This window comes from Theropithecus gelada, chromosome 7a (genome assembly GCF_003255815.1).
Source record: "Theropithecus gelada isolate Dixy chromosome 7a, Tgel_1.0, whole genome shotgun sequence".
Lineage (NCBI taxonomy): Eukaryota > Metazoa > Chordata > Mammalia > Primates > Cercopithecidae > Theropithecus > Theropithecus gelada.
Genome location: NC_037674.1, coordinates 16738628 through 16760053, shown reverse-complemented (window position 1 = coordinate 16760053; position 21426 = coordinate 16738628). Strand labels below are relative to the sequence as shown.

The 21426-nt window shown below is 45.2% G+C and overlaps 2 protein-coding genes across 10 annotated transcripts in view; one reads left to right on the top strand and one right to left on the bottom strand.

Moving 5' to 3' along the window:
* The first annotated feature begins 1309 nt into the window (after positions 1–1309).
* On the top strand, positions 1310–15234 carry NDUFAF1 (NADH:ubiquinone oxidoreductase complex assembly factor 1). Of its 3 annotated transcripts, XM_025390753.1 has the most exons (5): positions 1310–1627; positions 6056–6709; positions 8603–8788; positions 14047–14121; positions 14990–15234. In XM_025390753.1, exons 2-5 carry the CDS (start codon positions 6137–6139, stop codon positions 15137–15139), a joined length of 984 nt encoding a protein of 327 aa, XP_025246538.1. In that variant the 5' UTR covers positions 1310–1627; positions 6056–6136; the 3' UTR covers positions 15140–15234. The 3 variants fall into 3 exon arrangements, with proteins under 3 accessions (XP_025246538.1, XP_025246540.1, XP_025246539.1); XM_025390754.1 differs by lacking the exon at positions 1310–1627 and having other exon boundaries at positions 5960–6709; positions 14990–15230; XM_025390755.1 differs by lacking the exons at positions 14047–14121; positions 14990–15234 and having other exon boundaries at positions 8603–9107.
* Positions 15235–18871: 3637 nt separating this feature from the next.
* NUSAP1 (nucleolar and spindle associated protein 1) overlaps positions 18872–21426 on the bottom strand; it is a 47083-nt gene continuing 44528 nt past the window's right edge. For all 7 annotated transcript variants that reach the window (XM_025389983.1, XM_025389984.1, XM_025389985.1 and 4 more), the window contains one exon: positions 18872–19818. In XM_025389983.1, coding sequence (XP_025245768.1) covers positions 19725–19818 — 94 coding nt within the window. In that variant the 3' untranslated portion in view covers positions 18872–19724. The remainder of the gene's footprint in view (positions 19819–21426) is intronic.

Sequence of the window (21426 nt, the reverse complement as noted above, 5' to 3'; positions counted from 1 at the left end):
TATGGGACATTCTGGTTAAGGAAAAACAGCGCAGTCTGGACCCAAGAAAGCTCACAGCGTGGCGGAGGAAGTGAGAAGTGAGTGAATAATTAAGCTACAGTGTTGATTCTGTCTTCCCTGGCAGCAAGAAAAAAAACCAAACAAACAATGTTTAAGTGCTTTGGCCTGGCACGGTGGCTTACGCCTGTAATACCAGCACTTTGGGAGGCCGAGGTGGGTGGATCATGAGGTCAGGAGTTCAAGACCAGCCTGGCCAACATGGCGAAACCCTGTCTTTACTAAAAATACAAAAATTAGCCGGGTGTGGTGGCACACACCTGTAATCCCAGCTACTCGGGAGGCTAAGGCAGGAGAATTGTTCCAACCCAGGAGTCGGAGGTTGCAGATCGCGCCACTGCACTCCAGCCTGGGCAACAGAGTGAGGCTCCACCGTCTCAAAAAAAAAAAAAAAAAAAAAAAAAAAAAAAGAAAGAAAAAAAAGAAAAAAGAAAGTGCTTTACCAGAGGTGTGCACAAGGTACAAACAGATGCCCTGAGGAACTGGCGACCCTGTGGGGCAGGACTGAGGAAGGGCTGGTAGGAGGTGCTGCTGTCCAGGTGCATGGTGGGTCCTCAAGAATTCATGGGGGCAATTCCAGCAGAACCGGCCTCTTGAGGCCTCAGGTAGTTCTTGTGGAGACTGAGGGGACAGATAAGGAAAGAAGGGATACAGGCGCCAAGTGGGGGCGCAGGTGCGTTAGCAATAACTGGGTTCTATAGGAGGCGGGGCGCGGTGGCTCACGCCTGTAATCTCAGCACTTTGGGAGGCTGAGGCGGGTGGATCACGAGGTCAGGTGATCGAGATCATCCTGGCCAACATGGTGAAACCCCGCCTCTACTAAAAATAAAAAAATTAGCCGGGCTTGATGGCGTACACCTGTAATCCCAACTACTCGGGAGGTTGAGGCAGGAGAATCGCTCGAACCCGGGAGGCGGAAGTTGTAGTGAGCCGAGACGGTGCCACTGCACTCAGCCTAGCGACAGAGACTCCGTCTCAAAAAAAAAAAGACGCAGAGATAGAGTTGCCGTCTGAAAGGATACAGAAAGGAGAGGCGAAAAACTTATCCGAATCCTCACTACTTCCTTACAACTGGCGACCAAGTGGACCAAAAACCTCCAAAAACCTCAGTTGGCTGGGCTACCGGGTCCTTGCTATCCTTCCTGGGCTTTTGTACTCGGCCGGAACTTTAGTGTTCTGACGCCTTGTTTGGCATCGGAAGGGAAAAACAGATGGACCTATAAGTGAAAAGTGGCTTCTGGTTGGAAGCCACACTATAGGCTCGGGGAGGTAATAGGTGGTAGGTCGGCGTTTGATGTGTCCCGGGTGTGGGGAGGCGACAGAGCCCTGGCAGTTGAGGGTTGCGGGGCCTCCCCACCGCGGCGAACGTCTAGTCTTCGGAGGCCAGGCCGTGAGTGCCGGAGGTAAACGCCAAGGCGGAAGAGTTTTGCCACTCACTACCTCCGTGACCTCGGGTAAATTAGTCTTGGAACGTCGGTTTCCTCGTCTCCATAATTGAAATAATAATAGTTCCTCTCTGAGGATTGTTGTGAGCCGTCAGTGAAACCCTTAGAGCAGTTTCTGGCACATGGTAAGCCATGGATAGCTTTACTAATTCGACTCACTTCTAGCTGCGTGGATTATGTTGTCAAAACCCACCGTCAACCTCAGGGCGGTATTGTTCAGTTAATAGGTTAGATTTTCTATTTACTGGTAGAAAAAAAAAATGAAACAAAGCATTTATAATTAAAGTTATATTACTAGAGAAATAACACTACGGAGGGTTTGCAAAATATTTTATGAGCTATCATTTGTTTCTAAAATTTCTGTATGTGTAGAGGTAAATAATTTTGTAACTTAAATGTGTAAATCATTTAAGTGCAACCGGCGCGGGGGAATTTAAATATTATCCATAATTGCAGGACCTCAGATCAACTGTTAATTTTTCCTGGTTCCTTTACGTTTATAATACATGTGAAAACATACTGTTTACATGGTTTTGATTTATTAGCAAACCTTATTGATAATGTCGGCTGGGCGCGGTGGCTCACGCCTGTAATCCCAGCACTTTGGGAGGCCAAGGTGGGCGGATCACTTGAGGTCAGGAGTTCGAGACCAGCTTGGCCAACATGGTGAAACCCTGTCTCTACTAAAAATACAAAAATTAGCTGGGAGTGGTAGCGCACACCTGTAATTCCAGCGGCTCAGGCAAGAGAATTGCTTGAAACCAGGAGGTGGAGGTTACAGTGAGCCGAGATCGCGCAACTGCACTCCAACTTGGGTGACAAAGCTGGACTCTGTCTTAAAAAAAAAAAAAAAAGCTGGTCGTGGTGGTGGGCACCTGTAATCTCAGCTACTCGGGAGGCAGAGGCAGGAGAAGCACTTGAACCCGGGAGGCAGAGGTTGCAGTGAGCCAAGATCGTGCCATTGCACTCCAGCCTGGGTGACAGAGCCAGACTCCATCTCAAAAAAAAAAAAAAAAAGGTCGGGCTCGGTGGCTGATGCCTGTAATCCCAGCACTTTGGGAGGCCCACATGGGCGCATCACCTGAGGTCAGGAGTTCGAGACCAGTCTGGCCAACACGGCGAAACCTCATCTCTACTGAAAAAAAAAACAAAAAACAAAAACAAAAATTAAAATTAGCCGGGCATGGTGGTGCCGGTCTGTAATCCCTGCTACTCTGGAGGCTGAGACAAGAGAATCGCTTGAACCCAGGAGGCGGAGATTGTGGTGAGCCAAGATATCTAGCCAAGTTATCAAAAAAAAAAAAAAAAATGGATAATGTCATTTTACCTATTGGTGTCTGTATCCTATAGAAAGGAAATATCTACCTGACTTCATAGGATTTGTGTGTGGATGGCATGAGATAATATATATCAGGGTGATTTGAAAGTATTAGGAGTGGGCTGGGCGCTATGGCTCACGCCTGTAATCCCAGCACTTTGGGAGGCCAAGGCAGGCGGATCACATGGTCAGGAGATCGAGACCATCCTGGCTAACACGGTGAAACCCCATCTCTACTAAAAATACAAAAAAAAAAAAAAAAATTAGCCAGGCGTAGTGTTGGGTACCTGTAGTCTCAGCTACTTGGGAGGCTGAGGCAGGAGAATGGCGTGAACCCGGGAGGCGGAGCTTCAGTGAGCTGAGATCGCGCCACCGCACTCCAGCCTGGGTTACAGAGTGAGACTCTGTCTCAAAAAAAAAAAAAAAAAGTATTGGGAGTAGTATTCATCAGGTGCAGTGGCTCATGCCTGTAATCCCAGGTACTCCAGAGGCTGAGGCGGGAGGATCACTTGAACCCAGGAGCTGGAGACCAGTCTGAGCAACCTAGCAAGACCTCATCTCTATCTTTTTTTTTTTTTAGATGGAGTTTTGCTCTTGTGGTCCAGGCTGGAGTGCAATGGCGTGATCTTGGCTCACCATAACCTCCACCTCCTGGGTTCAAGCGATTCTCCTGCCTCAGCCTCCTGAGTAGCTGGGATTACAGTCATGCACCACCACACCCGGCTAATTTTGTATTTTTAGTAGAGATGGGGTTTCTCCATGTTGGTCAAGCTGGCCTCGAACTCCTGACCTTGTCATCCACCCGCCTTGGCCTCCCAAAGTGTCGGGATTACAGGCATAAGCCACTGTGCCTGGTCTTACAATTTTTTATTTTTATTTATTTATTTATTTATTTATTTATTTATTTATTTATTTTTCAGACAGAGTCTTGCTCTGTCACCCAGGCTGGAGTGCAGTGACCTGATCTTGGCTCACTGCAACCTCCCACTCCTGGGTTCAAGCGATTCTCCTGCTTCAGCCTCCCAAGTAGCTGGGATTATAGGTGCCTGCCACCATGCTATAGGTACCTGCCACCACACCCAGCTAATTTTTGTATATGTATTTTTTTGAGATGGAGTTTCACTTTTGTTGCCCAGGCTGGAGTGCGATGGCGCAGTCTTGGCTCATTGCAGCCTCTGCCTCCCAGGTTCAAGTGATTCTCCTGCCTCCGCCTTCCGAGTAGGTGGGGTTACAGGTGCCCAGCACCATTCCCAGCTAATTTTTTTTTTTTTTTTTTTGAGGTGAAGTCTTACTCTGTCACCCAGGCTGGAGTGCAGTGGCACGATCTCCGCTCACTGCAACCTCTGCCTCCTAGGTTCAAGCAATTCTCATGCCTAGGCCTCCCAAGTAGCTGGGATTACAGGCATGGGCCACCATACCCAGCTAATTGTTTGTATTTTCTGTAGGGGTTTCACTATGTTGGTCAGGCTGGTCTTGAACTCCTGACCTCAGGTGGTCTGCCTGCCTTGGCCTCCCAAAGTGTTGGGATTACAGCCATGAGCCAGCACACTGGGCCAATTTTTGTATTTTTAGTGGAGATGGGGTTTTACCATGTTGGGCAGGCTGGTCTCCAACTCCTGACAAGTCATCTGCCTGCCTCAGATTCTCGGAGTGCTGGGATTACAGGTGTGAGCTGCCGTGGTGGGCTACAATTTTTTTTTTTTGAGATGGAGTTTCACTCTTGTTGCCTAGGCTGGAGTGCAATGGTGTGATCTCAGCTCACTGCAACCTCTGCCTCCTGGGTACAAGTGATTCTCCTGCTTCAGCCTCCCCAGTAGCTGGGATTACAGGCGCTCTCCACAACGCCCAACTCATTTTTGTATTTTTAGTAGAAATGGGGTTTCACCAAGTTGGCCAGGCTGGTCTTGAACTCCTGACCTCAAGTGATCTGCCCACCTTGGACTCCCAAAGTGCTGGGATTATAGGCGTGAGCCACCACGCCTGGCCAACATTTTTTAAAAAAATTAGCTGGGCATGGTGGTGTGCACCTGTTATCTCAGTTACCTTGGAGGCTGAGGTGGGAGGATCATTTCAGCCCAGGGCCCAGGAGTTCAGGGATACAATGAGCTATTGATCTTGCCACAGCGTGGCAGCCTGGGTGACAGAGCAAGACCCTGTCTCTCTCTCTTTTTTTTTATTTCACATGGAATTTTGCTCTTGTTGTCCAGGCTGGAGTGCAGTGGTGCGATCTCGGCTTACTGCAACCTCTGCCTCCCGGGTTCAAGTGATTTTCCTGCCTAAGGCTCCCGAGTAGCTGGGATTACAGGCGTCTGCCACCACGCCTGGATTATTTTTAGTAGAGATGGGGTTTCACCATGTTGTCAAGGCTAGTCTCGAACTCCTGACCTCAGGTGATCCATCTGCCTCGGCCTCCCAAAGTGTAGAGATTATAGGCGTGAGCCACCGCACCCAGCCTGACCCACTCTCTTGTGAAAAGAGAGAAAAAAAAAAAAAAAGATCGGGGATGGTGCGTCATTCCTGCAACCCAGCACTTTGGGAAGCTGAGGGGAGAATCACTGGATCCCAGGAGTTCAAAACCATCATGGGCAACACAGGGAGATCCATTTCTTTTTCTTTTCTTTTTTTTTTTTTTTTTTGGGACAACGTCTCACTCTGTTGCCAGGCTGGAGTGTGCAGTGGCACGATCTTGGTTTATTGCAACCTCCTCCTCCCAGGTTCAAGAAATTCTCCTGCCCCAGCCTCCTTAGTAGCTGGGATTACAGGCACGCACCACCACACCCAGCTAATTTTTGTGTTTTTAGTAGAGACGGTGTTTCACCATGTTGGCCAGGATGGTCTTGATCTCTTGACCTCGTGATCTACCCGCGTCAGCCTCCCAAAGTGCTGGGATTACAAGTGTGAGCCACTGCGCCTGGACACGGAGATCCCTTTCTACAAAAAATTTAAAAATTAGGTGGGTGTGGTGGTGTGTGCTTGTAATCCCAGCTACTTGGGAGGCTAAGATGGGAGGATCACTTGACTCCAGAAAGTAGAGAGGCTAAAATGAGCTGTGATTGTGCCACTGCACTCCAGCCTGGGCCACAGAGCAAGACCTTGTCTCAAATAATAATGATAATAATAATAATAATAAACAAAATAAGTTAACAAATTTCAAAATACCTGATTTCTGTTGAATTTGAAATTGTGATGTGTTCATTGCTATACTGATAATTCTTCAATGTCTCTTCCGTTACAGGTAGAATTGGGCTATTTGCTGAAGCTTCTTCGTAGCCCTTGGTAGCCCAGGAAGAAACTTACATTTTGATTTTTTTGTACCATGGCTTTGTTTCACAAAGTGCTGCGTGGTACTTATATTCTCAGAAAATGCTCTAAGCCAACTTCTGCCTTGCATCCATTTTTGGGTATTCGCTTTGCAGACTATTCCAGTAGTCTTCAGAAACCAGTGGCTTCTCCTGGCAAAGCCTCCTCACAGAGGAAGACTGAAGGGGGTTTGCAAGGACATCACCAGAAAGAAGTTGCTTTGGATATAACTTGTCCTGAGGAGAAACCTGATGTTAGTTTCGATAAAGCAATTAGAGATGAAGCAATGGACCATTTTAGGCGTTTGAAGGATGAAATTGTGAATCATTGGAAGGGACCGGAAGGCCGCCCTCTGCAAGAGGCCTTGCTGGAACAAGCCAAGGTTGTCTGGCAGTTCCGCGGGAAAGAAGATTTGGATAAGTGGAGAGTGACTTCTGATAAGACGATTGGAGGCAGAAGTGAAGTGTTTTTGAAAATGGGCAAGAATAACCAAAGTGCACTGCTCTATGGAACTCTGAGCTCTGAGGCACCTCAGGATGGGGAGTCTGCCCGCAGTGGGTACTGTGCAATGATATCCAGGATTCCAAGGGTAGGTGAGGCCCAGGCGGCATCATTTTCTAGTGAACAGGGGTGAACTTCATTGTAGCATAAACTATAGAAGATAGCTTTTGTTTCTATAAATGAAAACACCTGCCATGTTATATTTGGCGCCTCACCTGTGTTTGGAGATAAGTATTGGCACAAGTGTAAAGTGGAAGCACAAGGGGGAAGTGGTTTCTGAGGAGGAGCAGTTACTTGTTTCTGGGCATTGCTTTGGGCCAGGAACCAGCATTGTTATGTTTCAGGAATCCTGAGCGGTTAGACATCTGAAAGATTTTTGGAGAGATTTTCATCTCCTCTAACAAAGACCACAGCCTCTGTAATGGCCGGGGGTTTTATAGAGTTGATGTAGGGTCAGCCTGTGGCTTTCTTTTTTTTTTTTTGAAACGGAGTCTTGCTCTGTCACCCAGGCTGGAGTGCAGTGGCATGATCTTGGCTCATTGCAACTTCTGCCCTCCAGGTTCAAGTGATTCTTCTGCCTCAGCCTCCTGAGTTGCTGGGACTACTGGTGCATGCCACCATGCCTGGCTCATTTTTTGTATTTTTAGTACAGACAGGGTTTCACCATGTTGGCCAGGCTGGTCTTGAACTCCTGACCTCAGGTGATCCACGCCCCCCCCGCTTGGCCTCCCAGAGTGCTGGGATTACAGGTGTGAGCCACTGTGCCTGGCCCAAATATTCATTTTGGAATAATGAAAATAGTAGATAACATTTATTAAGCGTGACGTGGCAGTCCTTGTGCTAAGCACTTTATATTATCCCATTTATTTCTCACAACAGTCTCCTGAGGTAAGATCATCCCAGGTTTATGGATGAGGAAACAGAGTTGGATAGATTTAGTAACTTGTCCAAAGTTACACGGATAATAAATATTAGTTTATATCTAGACATTGGTGTTCTCAACATCAGAGTACCCTTGAGATTGCTATAACTAAATGCCTTTGGAAATGAACTAAATTCCACTTTTGAAGAGAGAGGCAGTATAGATAGTTGTTAAGCACACAGATTTTGGAGTTAAACAGCATTGGATATACCACTTATTAGCTGAGTGCTTAGTTTGTTTATCTGTAAAACGGGGTAAGATGCTAATAACCTATCATAGCACTGTTGTGAGGATTAAATTATGCATGCAAATTATTTAATGCACATATTCAATGGATGCTAGCCACTGTTGTTAAATATCACTTTTAAAACTTAAGCTCTTTTCTCTATAGTTTTCTGACTTGTGGAAAGGCAGTTGTCATAAAATAGGCCACTCAGAAATCACCGCTCCTTGTCCGGGCGCGGTGGCTCATGCCTGTAATCCCAGCACTTTGGGAGGCCGAGGCGGGTGGATCACCTGAGGTCGGGAGTTCGAGACCAGCCTGACCAACATGGAGAAACCCCGTTTCTACTAAAAATACAAAAAATTAGCTGGGCATGGTGGTGCATGCCTGTAATTCCAGCTACTCGGGAGGCTGCGGCAGAATTACTTGAACTCGGGAGGCAGAGGTTGCGGTAAGCTGAGATCGTGCCATTGCACTCCAGCCTGGGTAACAAGAGCGAAACTTCGTCTCAAAAAAAGAAAAAGAGAAAAAAGTCATTGCTCCATAGGACCAGGTAGAGGAAATACATTCATTTCCATTCAGTGAACACAGGTGAGTGCCTACCCCATGTAAACACTGTCCTGGGCCAGTTGTGTGTTCAACATTACCTTAGAAACATATAACTATGTCAGTATTTTGTGCTAAAATAATAATCACTGGGTTTATCTGCCTTCTTATGGGGCAGAAAGTCAGAAATATGGTTAGTGAATCCTGTTGATGATGCTGACTTGGTGATGACTCACATTTTGCTGATAGTGGAGAAGGAGGTGCAATTAACTTTCCTTTCAATATCGTAGGGTGCTTTTGAGAGGAAGTTGTCTTATGATTGGTCGCAGTTCAATACTCTGTATCTCCGTGTACGTGGGGATGGTCGGCCTTGGATGGTGAATATCAAGGAGGACACAGATTTCCTCCAGAGGACGAATCAGATGTATAGTTACTTCATGTTCACCCGTGGTGGACCCTACTGGCAGGAGGTCAAGGTACAGCATAAGTCTTCATTGTTTATAAAAATGAGGTCTTGGCCGGGCATGGTGGCTCACGCCTATAATCCCAGCAATTTAGGAGGCCGAGGCAGGTGGATCACCTGAGGTCGGGAGTTTGACATCAGCCTGACCAACATGGAGAAACCCTGTCTCTACTGAAAAAAATACAAAATTAGCTGGGCGTGGTGGCACATGCCTGTAATCCCAGCTACTTGGGAGGCTGAGGCAGGAGAATTGCTTGAACCCGGGAGGCGGAGGTTTCGCTGAGCCAAGATTTTGCCATTGCACTCCAGCCTGGGCAACAAGAGCCAAACTCTGTCTCAAAAAAAAAAAAAAAAAAAAAAAAGTTGGTGTCCTAGGCCAGGTGTGGTGGCTCATGTCTATAATCCCAGCACTTTGGGAGGCCAAGGTGGGTGAATCATCTGAGATCAGGAGTTCGAGACCAGCCTGGCTAACATGGCAAAACCCTGTGTCTACTAAAAATACAAAAATTAGAGGCCAGGCGCCATGGCGCACACCTGTAATCCCAGCACTTTGGGAGGCCGAGGTGGGCAGATCACGAGGTCAAGAGATTGAGACCATCCTGGCCAACATGGTGAAACTCTGTCTCTACTAAAAATACAAAAATTAGTTGGGTATGGTGGCGTGCGCCTGTAGTCCCAGCAACTCAGAAGGCTGAGGCAGGAGAATTGCTTGAACCTGGGAGGCGAGGTTGCAGTGAGCCGAGATGGTGCCACTGCACTCCAGCCTAGCAACAGAGCGAGACTCCATCTCAAAAAAAATAAAAATAAAAAAAGGTCGGGCGTAGTGGCTCACGCCTGTAATCCTAGCACTTTTGCAGGCTGAGGCAGGCAGATCACGAGGTCAGGAGATCGAGACCATCCTGGCTAACCCAGTGAAACCCTGTCTGTACTAAAAAATACAAAAAACTAGCCGGGCGTGGTGGCAGGCGCCTGTAGTCCCAGCTGCTTGGGAGGCTGAGGCAGGAGAGTGACGTAAACCCGGGAGGCAGAGCTTGCAATGAGCTGAGATCTAGCCACTGCACTCCAGCCTGGGCGACAGAGCAAGACTCCGTCTCAAAAAAAAAAAAAAAAAAATTAGCCGGGCATGGTGGCGCATGCCTGTAATCCCAGCTAATAGAGGGGCTGAGGCAGGAGGATCTCTTGAACCTGGGAGGCGGAGCTTGCAGTGAGCTGAGTGAGATTGCGCCACTGCACTCCAGCCTGGGCAACAGAGTGAGACTCCGTCTCAAAAAAAAAAAAAAAAAAAATCTCACAAAGCCCCCATTTTGCTCATGTTGTATACTTGAGGGTCATCCTGAATTCTTCTCCTTCGCCCCACATCCAGTCTATTAGCGAGTCCCGTCACCTCTGCTTGCAAAATACACTCAGCAGCTGACCTTTCTAGCCATCTCTTCTACTCCCACCCTGGTCCAGGTGATTGGATTGTTGCAGCAGCTTCATTATTGATTTCCCTGTTTGTCTCTTGCCCCACTAAAATCCTGGCTCCACAGCAGCCAGAGTGATCTTTCTGAAACATAGTTCAGATGACATCATTTACATGCTTCTAAGCATGTAAATGTACCTCCTAAGCATGTAACCTGTCTGTGTTAGTCTGTTGTTGTGCTGCTACTATGAAGAAATACCTGAGACTGGGTAATTTATAAAGGAAAGCGGTTTAATTGACTCACACAGTTCTGCAGGGCTGGGGAGGCCTTAGGTAACTTACAATCATGGCAGAAGGGGAAGTAAACACATCCTTCTTCACATGATGGCAGGAAAGAGAATGAGCTGAGTGAGGGGGTAAATCCCCTTATAAAACCATCAGATCTTGTGAGAACTCACTATCACCAGGACAGTATCGGGGAAACGACCCCCATGGTTCAGTTAACTTCACCTGGTCCCTCCCTTGACACACCGGGATTATTACAATTCAAGATGAGATTTTGGGTGGGAACACAGCCAAACCATATCAGGACCCTTCAGTGGTTTGAATAAACCATCACAATTTGAATAAAGTCCAGGCCGGGCTAGGTGGTTCATACTTTTAATCTGAGCACTTTGGGAGGCTGAGACGGGCAGATCACTTGAGGTCAGGAGTTTGAGGCCAGCCTGGCCTACATGGTGAAATCTTGTGTCTACTAAAAATACAAAAAATTAGCTGCAGGTGGTGGCACACGCCTGTAGTCTCAGCTCCTCAGGAGGCTGAGGCAGGAGAATCGCTTGAACCTGAGAGGTGGAAGTTGCAGTGAGTCAAGATCGTGCCACTGCACTCCAGCCTGGGCGACAGAGAGAGACTCCATCTCAAAAAAAAACAAAAAACAAAAAGACGTAAGTCCACACTCCTGAACATGACCTATGGGCCTACAATATCGGACCCCCGTCTTCATCTTCCATCTCTCCTCCTACCTCCCTCCTCCACACCAGCCCCTTTTCTGTCTGTCAGATTCAACAACCTCATTTCCATCTCAGAGCTTTGCACGTAGTGTTGCTCTGCTGTAATGCTCTGCCCCCATGTCTTCACCTGCTTTCTCTTTCCTATCATTCACCTCGTGGCTCAAAAGTTGCCTCAGAGAGGCCTTTCCTGATTCCTGTAAGTAAAATCGGACCCTCTAATCCAGTTACTTTCAACACCACCATCCTATAACTTTCTTCATAGAACTTATCACTAACTAAAATTACTTTGTTCATTCATTCATCTGTTTATTGTCACTCTACTGCCTTCCCTGGAACATAAATTATATAAATTCTTTTTTTTTGAGATGGAGTCTCACTCTTATCGCCCAGGCTGGAGTGCAGTGGCGCGATCTCAGCTCACGGCAACCTCTGCCTTCCAGGTTCAAGAGATCTTTCTGCCTCAGTCTCCCGAGTAGCCGGGACTACAGGCGTGTGCCACAACGCCCAGCTAATTTTTGTATTTTTAGTAGAGATGGGGTTTCATTCACCAAGTTGGCCAGGCTGGTTTCAAACTCCTGACCTCAAGTGATCCACCCGCCTCGGCCTCCCAAGGTTCTGGGATTATAGGCGTGAACCACCATAGCTGGCCCTAAATTCCGTAAATTCTGTGAGAGCAGAAATCTTGCTTATATTGTTCCTACCAGTTTCCCCTGTACCTAGAGTTTTGTCTTAGTGTCTAGCACAAAATAAGCATTCAATACATAGTACATATATATGCACTACTATAGATATATATAACAAATTATATATACTTGTATTTAAGTAATATATATAAAATGAATTATTATACAAAATAACTACTTCATTATAAAAAAATTTGGCAAATACAGAAAAAAATCTTGTACTACCACTATCCAGAGATGAAATACTATTTTTGACGGGTATCTTGCAGACTTTTCTAGTCACACTTTTCCCTTCCAGTGGTGTTTTATAACATGTATACGGTATTTTCCCTGAACTATTGTTTACCACTTTGTTTTCAAATATATTTCCACATCATTTTTAATGTCTGCATGATATTATATAAGTAGAGAACAATTTTGGCTGGGTCCAGTGGCTCACACCTGTGATCCTAGCACTTTGGGAGGCTGAGGCGGTGGATCATTTGAAGCTCGGAGTCTAAGACTAGCCTGAGCAACATGGCAAAACCCTGTGTCTACAAAAAATACAAAAATTAGCCCAGTGTGGTGGCATGCGCCTTTAGTCCCACCTACTCAGGAGGCTGAGGTGGGAGGATTGCTTGAGCCTGGGAGGTTGAGGCTGCGTGAGCTAAGATCACCCTACTGCATGCACTCCAGCCTGGGTGACAGAGTAAGACCCTGTCTCAAAAAAAAAATTTTTTTTTCTTAACTTGTTCTTCATTATGTACGTGTAGATTTAGATTGTTTTCAGAATTTTCTACTGTCGGAACAAACTCTGAGGTAAACATCCTTAACTATTTTCATAGGCTATATTCCTAGAGATAAAATTACTGGAATAAATATTAATATGTATAATTTATTTTTATTTATGTTCATTAAAATTTGTTTATTTGAGACAGGGTCTCACTTCTGTTGCCCATGCTGGAGTGCAGCATGCGCTCGCTGCAGCCCCAACCTCCCGGCCTCAGGTGATCCTCCCACCTTAGCCTCCTGAATAGCCAGGACTACAAGGATGCACCACTATGGCTGGATAAGTTTTCTGCTTTTTTAGTAGAGTCTTGGTTTCACCATGTTGCCCAGGCTGGTCTTGAACTCCTGGGCTCAAGTGATCCTACTGTGTTGGCCTCCCAAAGTGCTGGGATTACAGGCATGCACAACCAGGCCCAGCCATTTTCTTCCTTTGTTAAACTCAAAAAATAAAATTAGCATAATCTGTACCTATGGTTTGTGTTTTTAAAATTTAGGAATATATCCTGGAGAGCTTCTGTATAATTATTTAGGCAGAGTGTGGTGGTTTATGCTTGTAGGCCAAGGTTGGCAGATTACTTGAGCTCAGGAGTTTAAGACCAGCCTGGTCAACATGGTGAAACACCGTCTCTATTAAAAAAAAAAAAAAAAAAAAAAAATTAGCCGGGTGTGGTGGTGTGCGCCTATAGTCCCAGCTACTCAGGAGGCTGAGGTGGGAGAATCACTTGAACCTGGGAGGCAGAAGTTGCAGTAAGCCAAGATTGCACCACTGCACTCCAGCCTGGGTAACAGAGTGAGACCCTATCTCAAAACAAAAACAAAACAAAACAAAAAACAAACAAAGCCAGATATAGTTTTAAAAGATTGTGCTTAATAATAAGTAAATTACATAAAGAAGAAATATGAAAATAAAGTTGATGAATAAAAAGGCACACTTGAAAAGTTCAAGAGTAGAAGGAATAGGACATTTCTTTTTCTTCCCTTTCTAATGTAGGAAGAAAGGGAAACATATTACAATTCTTTTTGCTTTTTTTTTTTTTTTCCTGAGACAGAGTCTAGCTCTGTCGCCCAGGCTGGAGTGCAGTGGCACGATCTTGGCTTACTGCAACTTCTGCCTCCCGGGTTCAGGCAACAAAGTGAGACCCCATTCTCCATAGGAAAAAAAAAAAAAAAAAAAGAAAAGCTGTGTTTAGGTACTAGTCTTTTTTCCACAAATGTTACAAATATTTTTTTCATAGTTAACCCTTTATTGTTTGGCCTGAGTTACATCTTTGATCCAAATGGCTAGCCATTTGTCATAATACATATATTAAATAATTTTAGAATAAATGTAAACTCTTGTTTTATCATTACATGTAGATGCCTCAATTGCTTACATTTCAGTTATGAAGTAAATGGTTTCTTCTTTCAGATTCCTTTTTCCAAATTTTTCTTCTCTAATCGAGGAAGAATCCGGGATGTTCAGCATGAGCTTCTGCTTGACAAGGTAATATATTCCTGTATTTTTCACTCAGAACTGTATCATTTTTAATGAATCGAAACTCTGGTGAGACTGAGTTCATTTGAGAGCTGGCAGATGAAAATTTCTTCTCAGGGCCACTGCTCTTAAACCTAGCCAGCGGCTGACTCAGACCTCCCCTATGAACTATACCCCCATCCTGAAGGAATTTTAGAATGATCATTTTTAGCATGCGTACATTTTACTTTAGCTATTTTTCCCCTGTCCCCTCCCTCCTAATTTAGCTTTAAAATAAGAGTTTATGAACACTTCAGGGAACCTCCATTAGGCATTCATGTTGTCCTTACTAGTCTTTTTTTTTTTTTTTTTTTTTTGAGACAAGAGTCTTGCTTTGTCCCCTAGGCTAGAGTGTAGTGGCATGATCTCAGCTCACCACAAATTCCACCTCCTTGGTTCGAGCAATTCTCCTGCCTCAGTCTCCCGAGTAGCTGGAATTAACAGGTGCTTGCCACCACACTTGGCTAATTTTTGTATTCTTAGTAGAGACGAGGTTTCACCATGTTGGCCAGGCTGGTCTTGAACTCTTGACCTCATGATCTGCCCACCTTGGCCTCCCAGTGTTGGGGTTACAGGCCTGAGCCACCGCGCCTGGCCGTCCTTCCTAGTCTTAAGTGGCGCTACCTAATGAGGAGAGGGAAGGAAGTTGAATGGGGAAAGAAAAACAGTCTTGCATTTCCTCTTACGGTATGCTATGTGAGAACTAGTATGTATTTCCTAAGGGCTGATAGCATTAAAACCCAGTTATAATCATCACTTGATGGGATTTTAAACTCCTGGAATAATATCAGTATGTCACTGTATGAGATTTTAATCAATTTCTCTGTTTTAAATTTAGATCTCTTCTATAGGATTCACCTTGGCTGATAAAGTGGATGGTCCATTCTTTCTGGAGATAGATTTTATCGGAGTGTTTACTGATCCAGCCCATACAGAAGAATTTGCCTATGAAAATTCTCCAGAGCTTAACCCAAGGCTTTTTAAATAAAGATTATGTGGTAGTTTTGTTTTACTACTCTAAGGGTACTAGCATCTGTAATGATGTAGACAAAATAAAATATTTCTTTAATGGCATCCAACCAATGGCTAGTATGTATTCTCTCTCTCTTTTTTTTTTTTTGTTTTTGAGATGGAGTCCCACTCTGTTGCCCAGGTTGGCATGCTGGTGTGCAGTAGTGCGATCTTGGCTCACTGCAACCTTCGCTCAGCCTCCCGAGTAGCTGGGATTACAGGCATGCGCCACCACGCCCGGCTAATTTTGTATTTTTAGTAGAGACAGGGTTTCTCCGTGTTGGTCAGGCTGGTCTCGAACTCCTGACCTCAGGTGATCCGCCCGCTTCGGCCTTCCAAAGTGCTGAGATTACAGGTGTGAGCCACTGCGCCCAGCTGGCTAGTGTGTATTCTCTAAGACAAGTTGAAATGCTGTTGCTGGCCGGGCACGGTGGCTCATGCCTGTAATCCCAGCACTTTGGGAGGCTGAGGCAGGAGGATCACTTAAGGTCTGGAGTTCGAGACCAGCCTGACCAGCATGGTGAAACCCCATCTCTACTAAAAATACAAAAGTTAGCCGGGCATGGTGGTGCACGCCTGTCATCCCAGCTACTTGGGAGACTGAGACAGGAGAATTGCTTAAACTGGGAGGCAGAGGTTGCAGTGAGCCGAGATCACGCCACTGCACTCCAGCTTGTGCCACAGAGTGAGACTCTGTCTAAAAAACAAAGTCTGTTGCTAAGAGGGACTGGATAAGGGGAACACAGCATGAAACCAGGTTCTCTGGTGTACTTTATCTCATAGAATGCAAGTACTGATGTAAATGTACTATGTAAATAATTTAGTGTTTTTGCTCAGAACAGTTGCTGTTAGGAACATTTCCTACATGAGTAGTTTCCAAGGCAGGAATCTCTGAGATGACCGTTAATGGCCTTCTACTACTCTGTTGCATTTAGATTTCTTCTATTTTCATTTTGTGTTGCCTTTTTGAGATGGAGTTCCGCTCTGTTGCCTAGGCTGGAGTGCAGTGGTGCAGTCTCGGCTCACTGCAACCTCTGCCTCCCAGGTTCAAGCGATTCTCTTGCCTCAGCCTCCCCAGTAGCTGGTATTACAGGCACACACCACCATGTCTGGCTAATTTTTTTGTGTTTTTAGTAAAAATGGGGTTTCGCCATGTTGGCCAGGCTAGTCCTGAACCCCTGACCTCTGGTGATCTGCCCAAGGCAATAATTCAGTAAATCACAGAGACTTACTCCTGTGGTTTCTTCTAAGACTTTTGTAATTTTAGTTCTAACACTTAGGTCTACGTTTGTTTGTTTTTTTTTTTTTTTTGAGATAGAGTCTTGCTCTGTGGCCCAAGCTGGAGTGCAGTGGTGTGATCTCGGCTTACTGCAACCTCTGCCTCCCAGTTCAAGCAATTCTCCTGCCTCAGCCTCCTGAATAGCTGGGATTACAGTCATGCGCCACCATACCTGGCTAATTTTTTTTTTTTTTTGTGATGGAGTCTTGCTCTGTCACCAGGCTGGAGTGTAGTGGCATGATCTCAGCTCCCTACAACCTCCACGCCTCCCAGGTTCAAGCAATTCTCTGCCTCAGCCTCCTGAGTAGCTGAGATTACAGGTGCCCGCCACCACGCCCAGCTAATTTTTGTATTTTTAGTAGAGACAGGGTTTCACCATTTTGGCCAGGCTAGTCTTGAACTCCTGATCTCGTGATCCACCCACCTCAGCCTCCCAAAGTGCTGGGATTACAGGTGTGAGCCACGGCACCCAGTCCCTCTTTTATCTTTTTTTTTTTTTTTTTGAGACGGAGTCTCATTCTGTCATCCAGGCTTGAGTGCTGTGGCATGATCTCGGCTCACTGCAAGCTCTGTGTCCCGGGTTCACACCATTCTCCTACCTCAGCCTCCCGAGTAGCTGGGACTACAGGCGCCTGCCACCACGCCTGGCTAATTTTGTTTTTGCATTTTTAGTAGAGATGGGGTTTCACCATGTTAGCCAGGATGGTCTCGATCTCCTGACCTCGTGATCCGCCCGCGTTGGCCTCCCAAAGTGCTGGGATAACAGGCATGAGCCACCGTGTCTGGCCTATTATTTTTTTTTTAAGAAATAGGATCTTGCTATGTTGCTCAGGTTGAAGTGCAAGGGCTAGTCACAGGAGTGCTTATAATGCACCACAGCCTTTGATCTCCTGGGCTAAAGTGATCCTCCCACGTCAGTCTCTCAAGTATCTGAGACTACAGGAGTGTACGCTACTGTGCTCAGCCCTATGATCAATTTTAAGTTAAGTTTTGTGAAAGGTATAAAGGTCCAAATTCATTTTTTGCATCTAAGTATTCAGTTGTCTCATTTTTTTTTTGTACTAGTCATTGCTAGTATATGGAAACGGGCCAGGGTCAGTGGTTCACACTTATAATCCCAGCACTTTGGGAGACTGACGTGGGAGGATCACTTGCCCAGGAGTTTGAGACCAGCCTGGGTAACATAGTGAGACCCTGTCTCTAAAAAAATATATTAAAAAATAATAAAAATTAGCCAGGTGTGGTAGCACACATCTGTAGACTCAGCTACTTGGGAGGCTGTGGTAGGAGGATCCTTGAGCCCATGAGGTCAAGGTTATAGTGAGCTATGATCTTATCACTGCGTTCCAGCCTGGGTGACAGACCAACACTGTGTCTCTTAAAAAAATAATAATAATAATTAGGCTGGGTGTGGTGGCTCACAGCTGTAATCCCCAGCACTTTGGGAGGCTGAGGCTGTTGCATCACGAGGTCAAGAGATAGAGAGTATCGCTTGAACTTGGAGAGAGGTGGAGGTTGCAGTGAGCCAAGATCACACCACTGCACTCCAGGCTGGGTGACGGAGATTAAAGACAAAACTATAATTGTTGGGTCTTGATGTTTTTTTTTTAATTTCAAGATGGAGTCTCACCCCGTTGCAGTGGCCAGAGTGCAGTGGTGTGATCTTGGCTCACTGCAACCTTCACCTCCTGGGTTGAAGTGATTCTCCTGCCTCAGTCTCCTGAGTAGATGGGATTACAGGCGCCCACCTCCACGCCTGGATAATTTTTGTATTTTTAGCAGAGATGTGGTTTCACCATGTTGGCCAGGCTGGTCTCCAACTCCTGACTTCAAGTGATCTGCCTGCCTTGGCCTCCCAAAGTGCTGGGATTACAGGTGTGAGCCACTGTGTCTGGCCAGAATTGTTGGGTATTGGATCTTGTACGTTGCAACCTTACTGAATTTATTAGTTCTAGGAGCTTTTTAGTGAAGTCCTTAGGATTTTCTCTATGTAAGATCCTGGTGGTTTTTTCTTTTTTCAGATAGGGTCTCACTACCTAATGGCATGGCTAGATTACACAGTAGACATACTGTTAACTTTTCAAAGAAACTAGCAAACTGTTTTCCAAAGTGGTTGTGACATTTTACATTTCCATCAGACATGTATTTGACCCTAAAGTTTAAAAATTGATCTGATCTCTTCCCCTTGATAGGAAAATCTGAATGTTTCCAGTACTTAGGAGTGTGCCATGTCCTAAAGCCTCATATATACAAAACAGCATTTAATAAAACCTGAGAGGTACTCTGGGAATATAAAGGGAGCATACCGCCGTTTCTTTTTTGAGTGGAAGCAGTGGTCAGGAAAGGGCATACAAAGGGTATAAACTCTTGTTAAGCCTATCTGCTCACCTAAATCTTGGAAGACTTATGTTTACAAAGAATGAATCTACCACAAAGAGAAAAAATTTTATTGACAATCTTGAGCAGTATAAAACTCAGAAGCTCCACTGAGGTGAAGGAAACATGGACATGATACTAAGCAAAGCCTCGTCTTTTCCATAAGATGAATAAGTACATTTGGTGGAGTTTGAGACCAGCCTGGGCAACATAGTGAGACCCTGTCTCTAAAAGCATTAAAGCATTAATCCTCACATTTCGATAGGACTATGTAGCTTTCAAGTAAGCAATGTTAGAATGAGTTGTAGAGTTTTATTTATGCAAATATAGTGAGTGACAGATGGCAATTACATGAGGCTATTTGAACAAAGATGCACAAGCCTAAACAATTTCACCTAGGTAAAATATTGATGTCATAACCAAATCATGGCCCCGTTTCATAAAGGTTACTATATTCTACAGAGACTGAAGAGGTGGCCTTTCTATCCCAGCTTACCCTATTCTTGTTATTGTTTAAATTCTCCTGAAGCTTGTATAACTAGCTGCCATTAGATAAATGCTATTGGCTAGCAGAAGACTGTGGTTCTGTTAATATTAGAACCAGCAGGGGGAACTTGACATTAAAAATCTAGGAACAGAATTTTAGGATGTATCTCATTAGAAACCTGAATTGTACAGGGACTTAAGTAAAAACCATCCCAAGAATGTGAGCTTTAAGGTGATAATGTCTTTTCAGAGATCGAAGCACATGAAGAACCCACGGACACTACATACATGGACACTACATAGAATATGAACAGTTAGCAGAAAAAGATCTTGTGACTAAAGTGGGGAAGACATCAAAAAAAAATTTACAAAAGGAAAAAAGTTCAGAATACAGGAATATTTACAAGATGTTAAAAAATTATTAATCTTCAGCCAAAATGAGGCCCCTTCGCATTCCCAAAACCTTTGCTTTCTTCTCCTTTCGTTCTTGCTCGCGTTTCTTCCGTTGCTCTTCCCTGAGGGGGACAGGTCACAGGTTAAGCTCTAGGGAGGCTCCACAACAGACACTTTAGAGCAACTATTGTTGGACTAACACCCAAACTTTCAAGCAATGACATCCAGCATACTTGTGTAAAACAGGCTCTTAGAGGGCACTGTGCTCCGCCTAGTGTTTCTAACGCCTGTTTGTCATTGTTGTGTTAAAGGGCTAGAAACTGGTATTTTCCTTTTGCTAACTGGGCACTCTAAAATCATGCATGGAGGCTGGGCGCATTGGCTCATGCCTGTAATCCCAGCACGTTAGGAGGCCAAGGCAGGCGGATCACTTGAGGTCAGGAGTTCGAGACCAGCCTGGCCAAAATGTAGAAACCCCGTCTCTACTAAAAATACAAAAAAGTTAACCAAGTGTGCTGGTGCATGTCTATAATCCCAGCTACTGGGAGGCTGAGGTAGGAGAATCGCTTGAACCCAGGAGGTGGAGGTTGCAATGAGCTGAGATCATGCCACTGCACTCCAGCATGGGCGACAAAGCAAGACTCTGTCTCAAAACAAACAAACAAACAAAAATAAATAAAATAAAAAAATCATACATGGAATTGGAATCAGAAGATACCTTGGTGATTGAATCCAACTCTTATTATTTTACAATTTGCTTTAGGCCAGATGCAGTGGCTCACACCTATAATCCCAGCATTTTGGGAGGCCAAAGTGGGAAGATTCCCTGTGCCCAGGAGTTCAAGGCAAAAGTAAGCTATGATCATGCCATTGCACTCCAGTCTGGGTGACAAAAAGTAAGAACCTATCTCTAAGAAAAAAAAAAATTGTTTTAAATGAGAAATGTCTACACCTAGAAATCAAAGGCGTGGTGGCGCACACCTGTAATCCCAGCACTTTGGGAGGCCAAAGAGGGTGGATCACCTAAGGTCAGGAGTTTGAGACCAGCCTCCTGTCTCTACTAAAAATACAAAAATTAGCTGCACGCAGGGGCGGGCACCTGTAATCCCAGCTACTCGGGAGGCTGAGGCAGGAGAATCACTTGAACCCGGGATGGAGAGGGTGCAGTGAGCCAAGATCGCACCACCACACTCTAGCCTGGGCAACAGAGCAAGACTCTGTCTCAAAACAAACAAAAAAACCAAGATAAGTTAATATAATCTTGGGCTTTTTTGTGTGTTTTTTTTTCTTTCTTTCTCTTTTTTTTGGTTTGTCTAATCCTCTGAAAGAAAAGCATAATGGCTAACTCAGTAGACCCTGATTCTAGTTCTATTCCTTTCACTAAACTATGTGATTTTGAGCTTGACCTTTGACTTCTCTCTCTTTTTTTTTTTTTTTTTTTTGAGACGGAGTTTTGCTCTTGTTGCCTGGGCTGTAGTGCAATGGCGCAATCTCGGCTCACTACAACCTCCGCCTCCCGGGTTCAAGCGATTCTCCTGCCTCAGCCTCCAGAGTAGCTGGGATTACAGGCATGCGCCACCACACCTGGCTAATTTTGTATTTTTAGTAGAGATGGGGTTTCTCCATGTCTGGAACTTCTGACATCGTAATCCACCCGCCTTGGCCTCCCAAAGTACTGGGATTACAGGCATGAGCCACCTTACTCAGCCGACTTAATAACAGTGAGCAAA

Bases quoted from the DNA above. Each gene is read 5' to 3' on its own strand.
- NDUFAF1 (XM_025390753.1), top strand. From the start codon at position 6,137: ATGGCTTTGTTTCACAAAGTGCTGCGTGGTACTTATATTCTCAGAAAA. The intron at 6,710-8,602 runs GTAGGTGAGGCC...TCAATATCGTAG, and splicing joins TGATATCCAGGATTCCAAGG to GGTGCTTTTGAGAGGAAGTT. The intron at 8,789-14,046 runs GTACAGCATAAG...TTCTTCTTTCAG, and splicing joins CCTACTGGCAGGAGGTCAAG to ATTCCTTTTTCCAAATTTTT.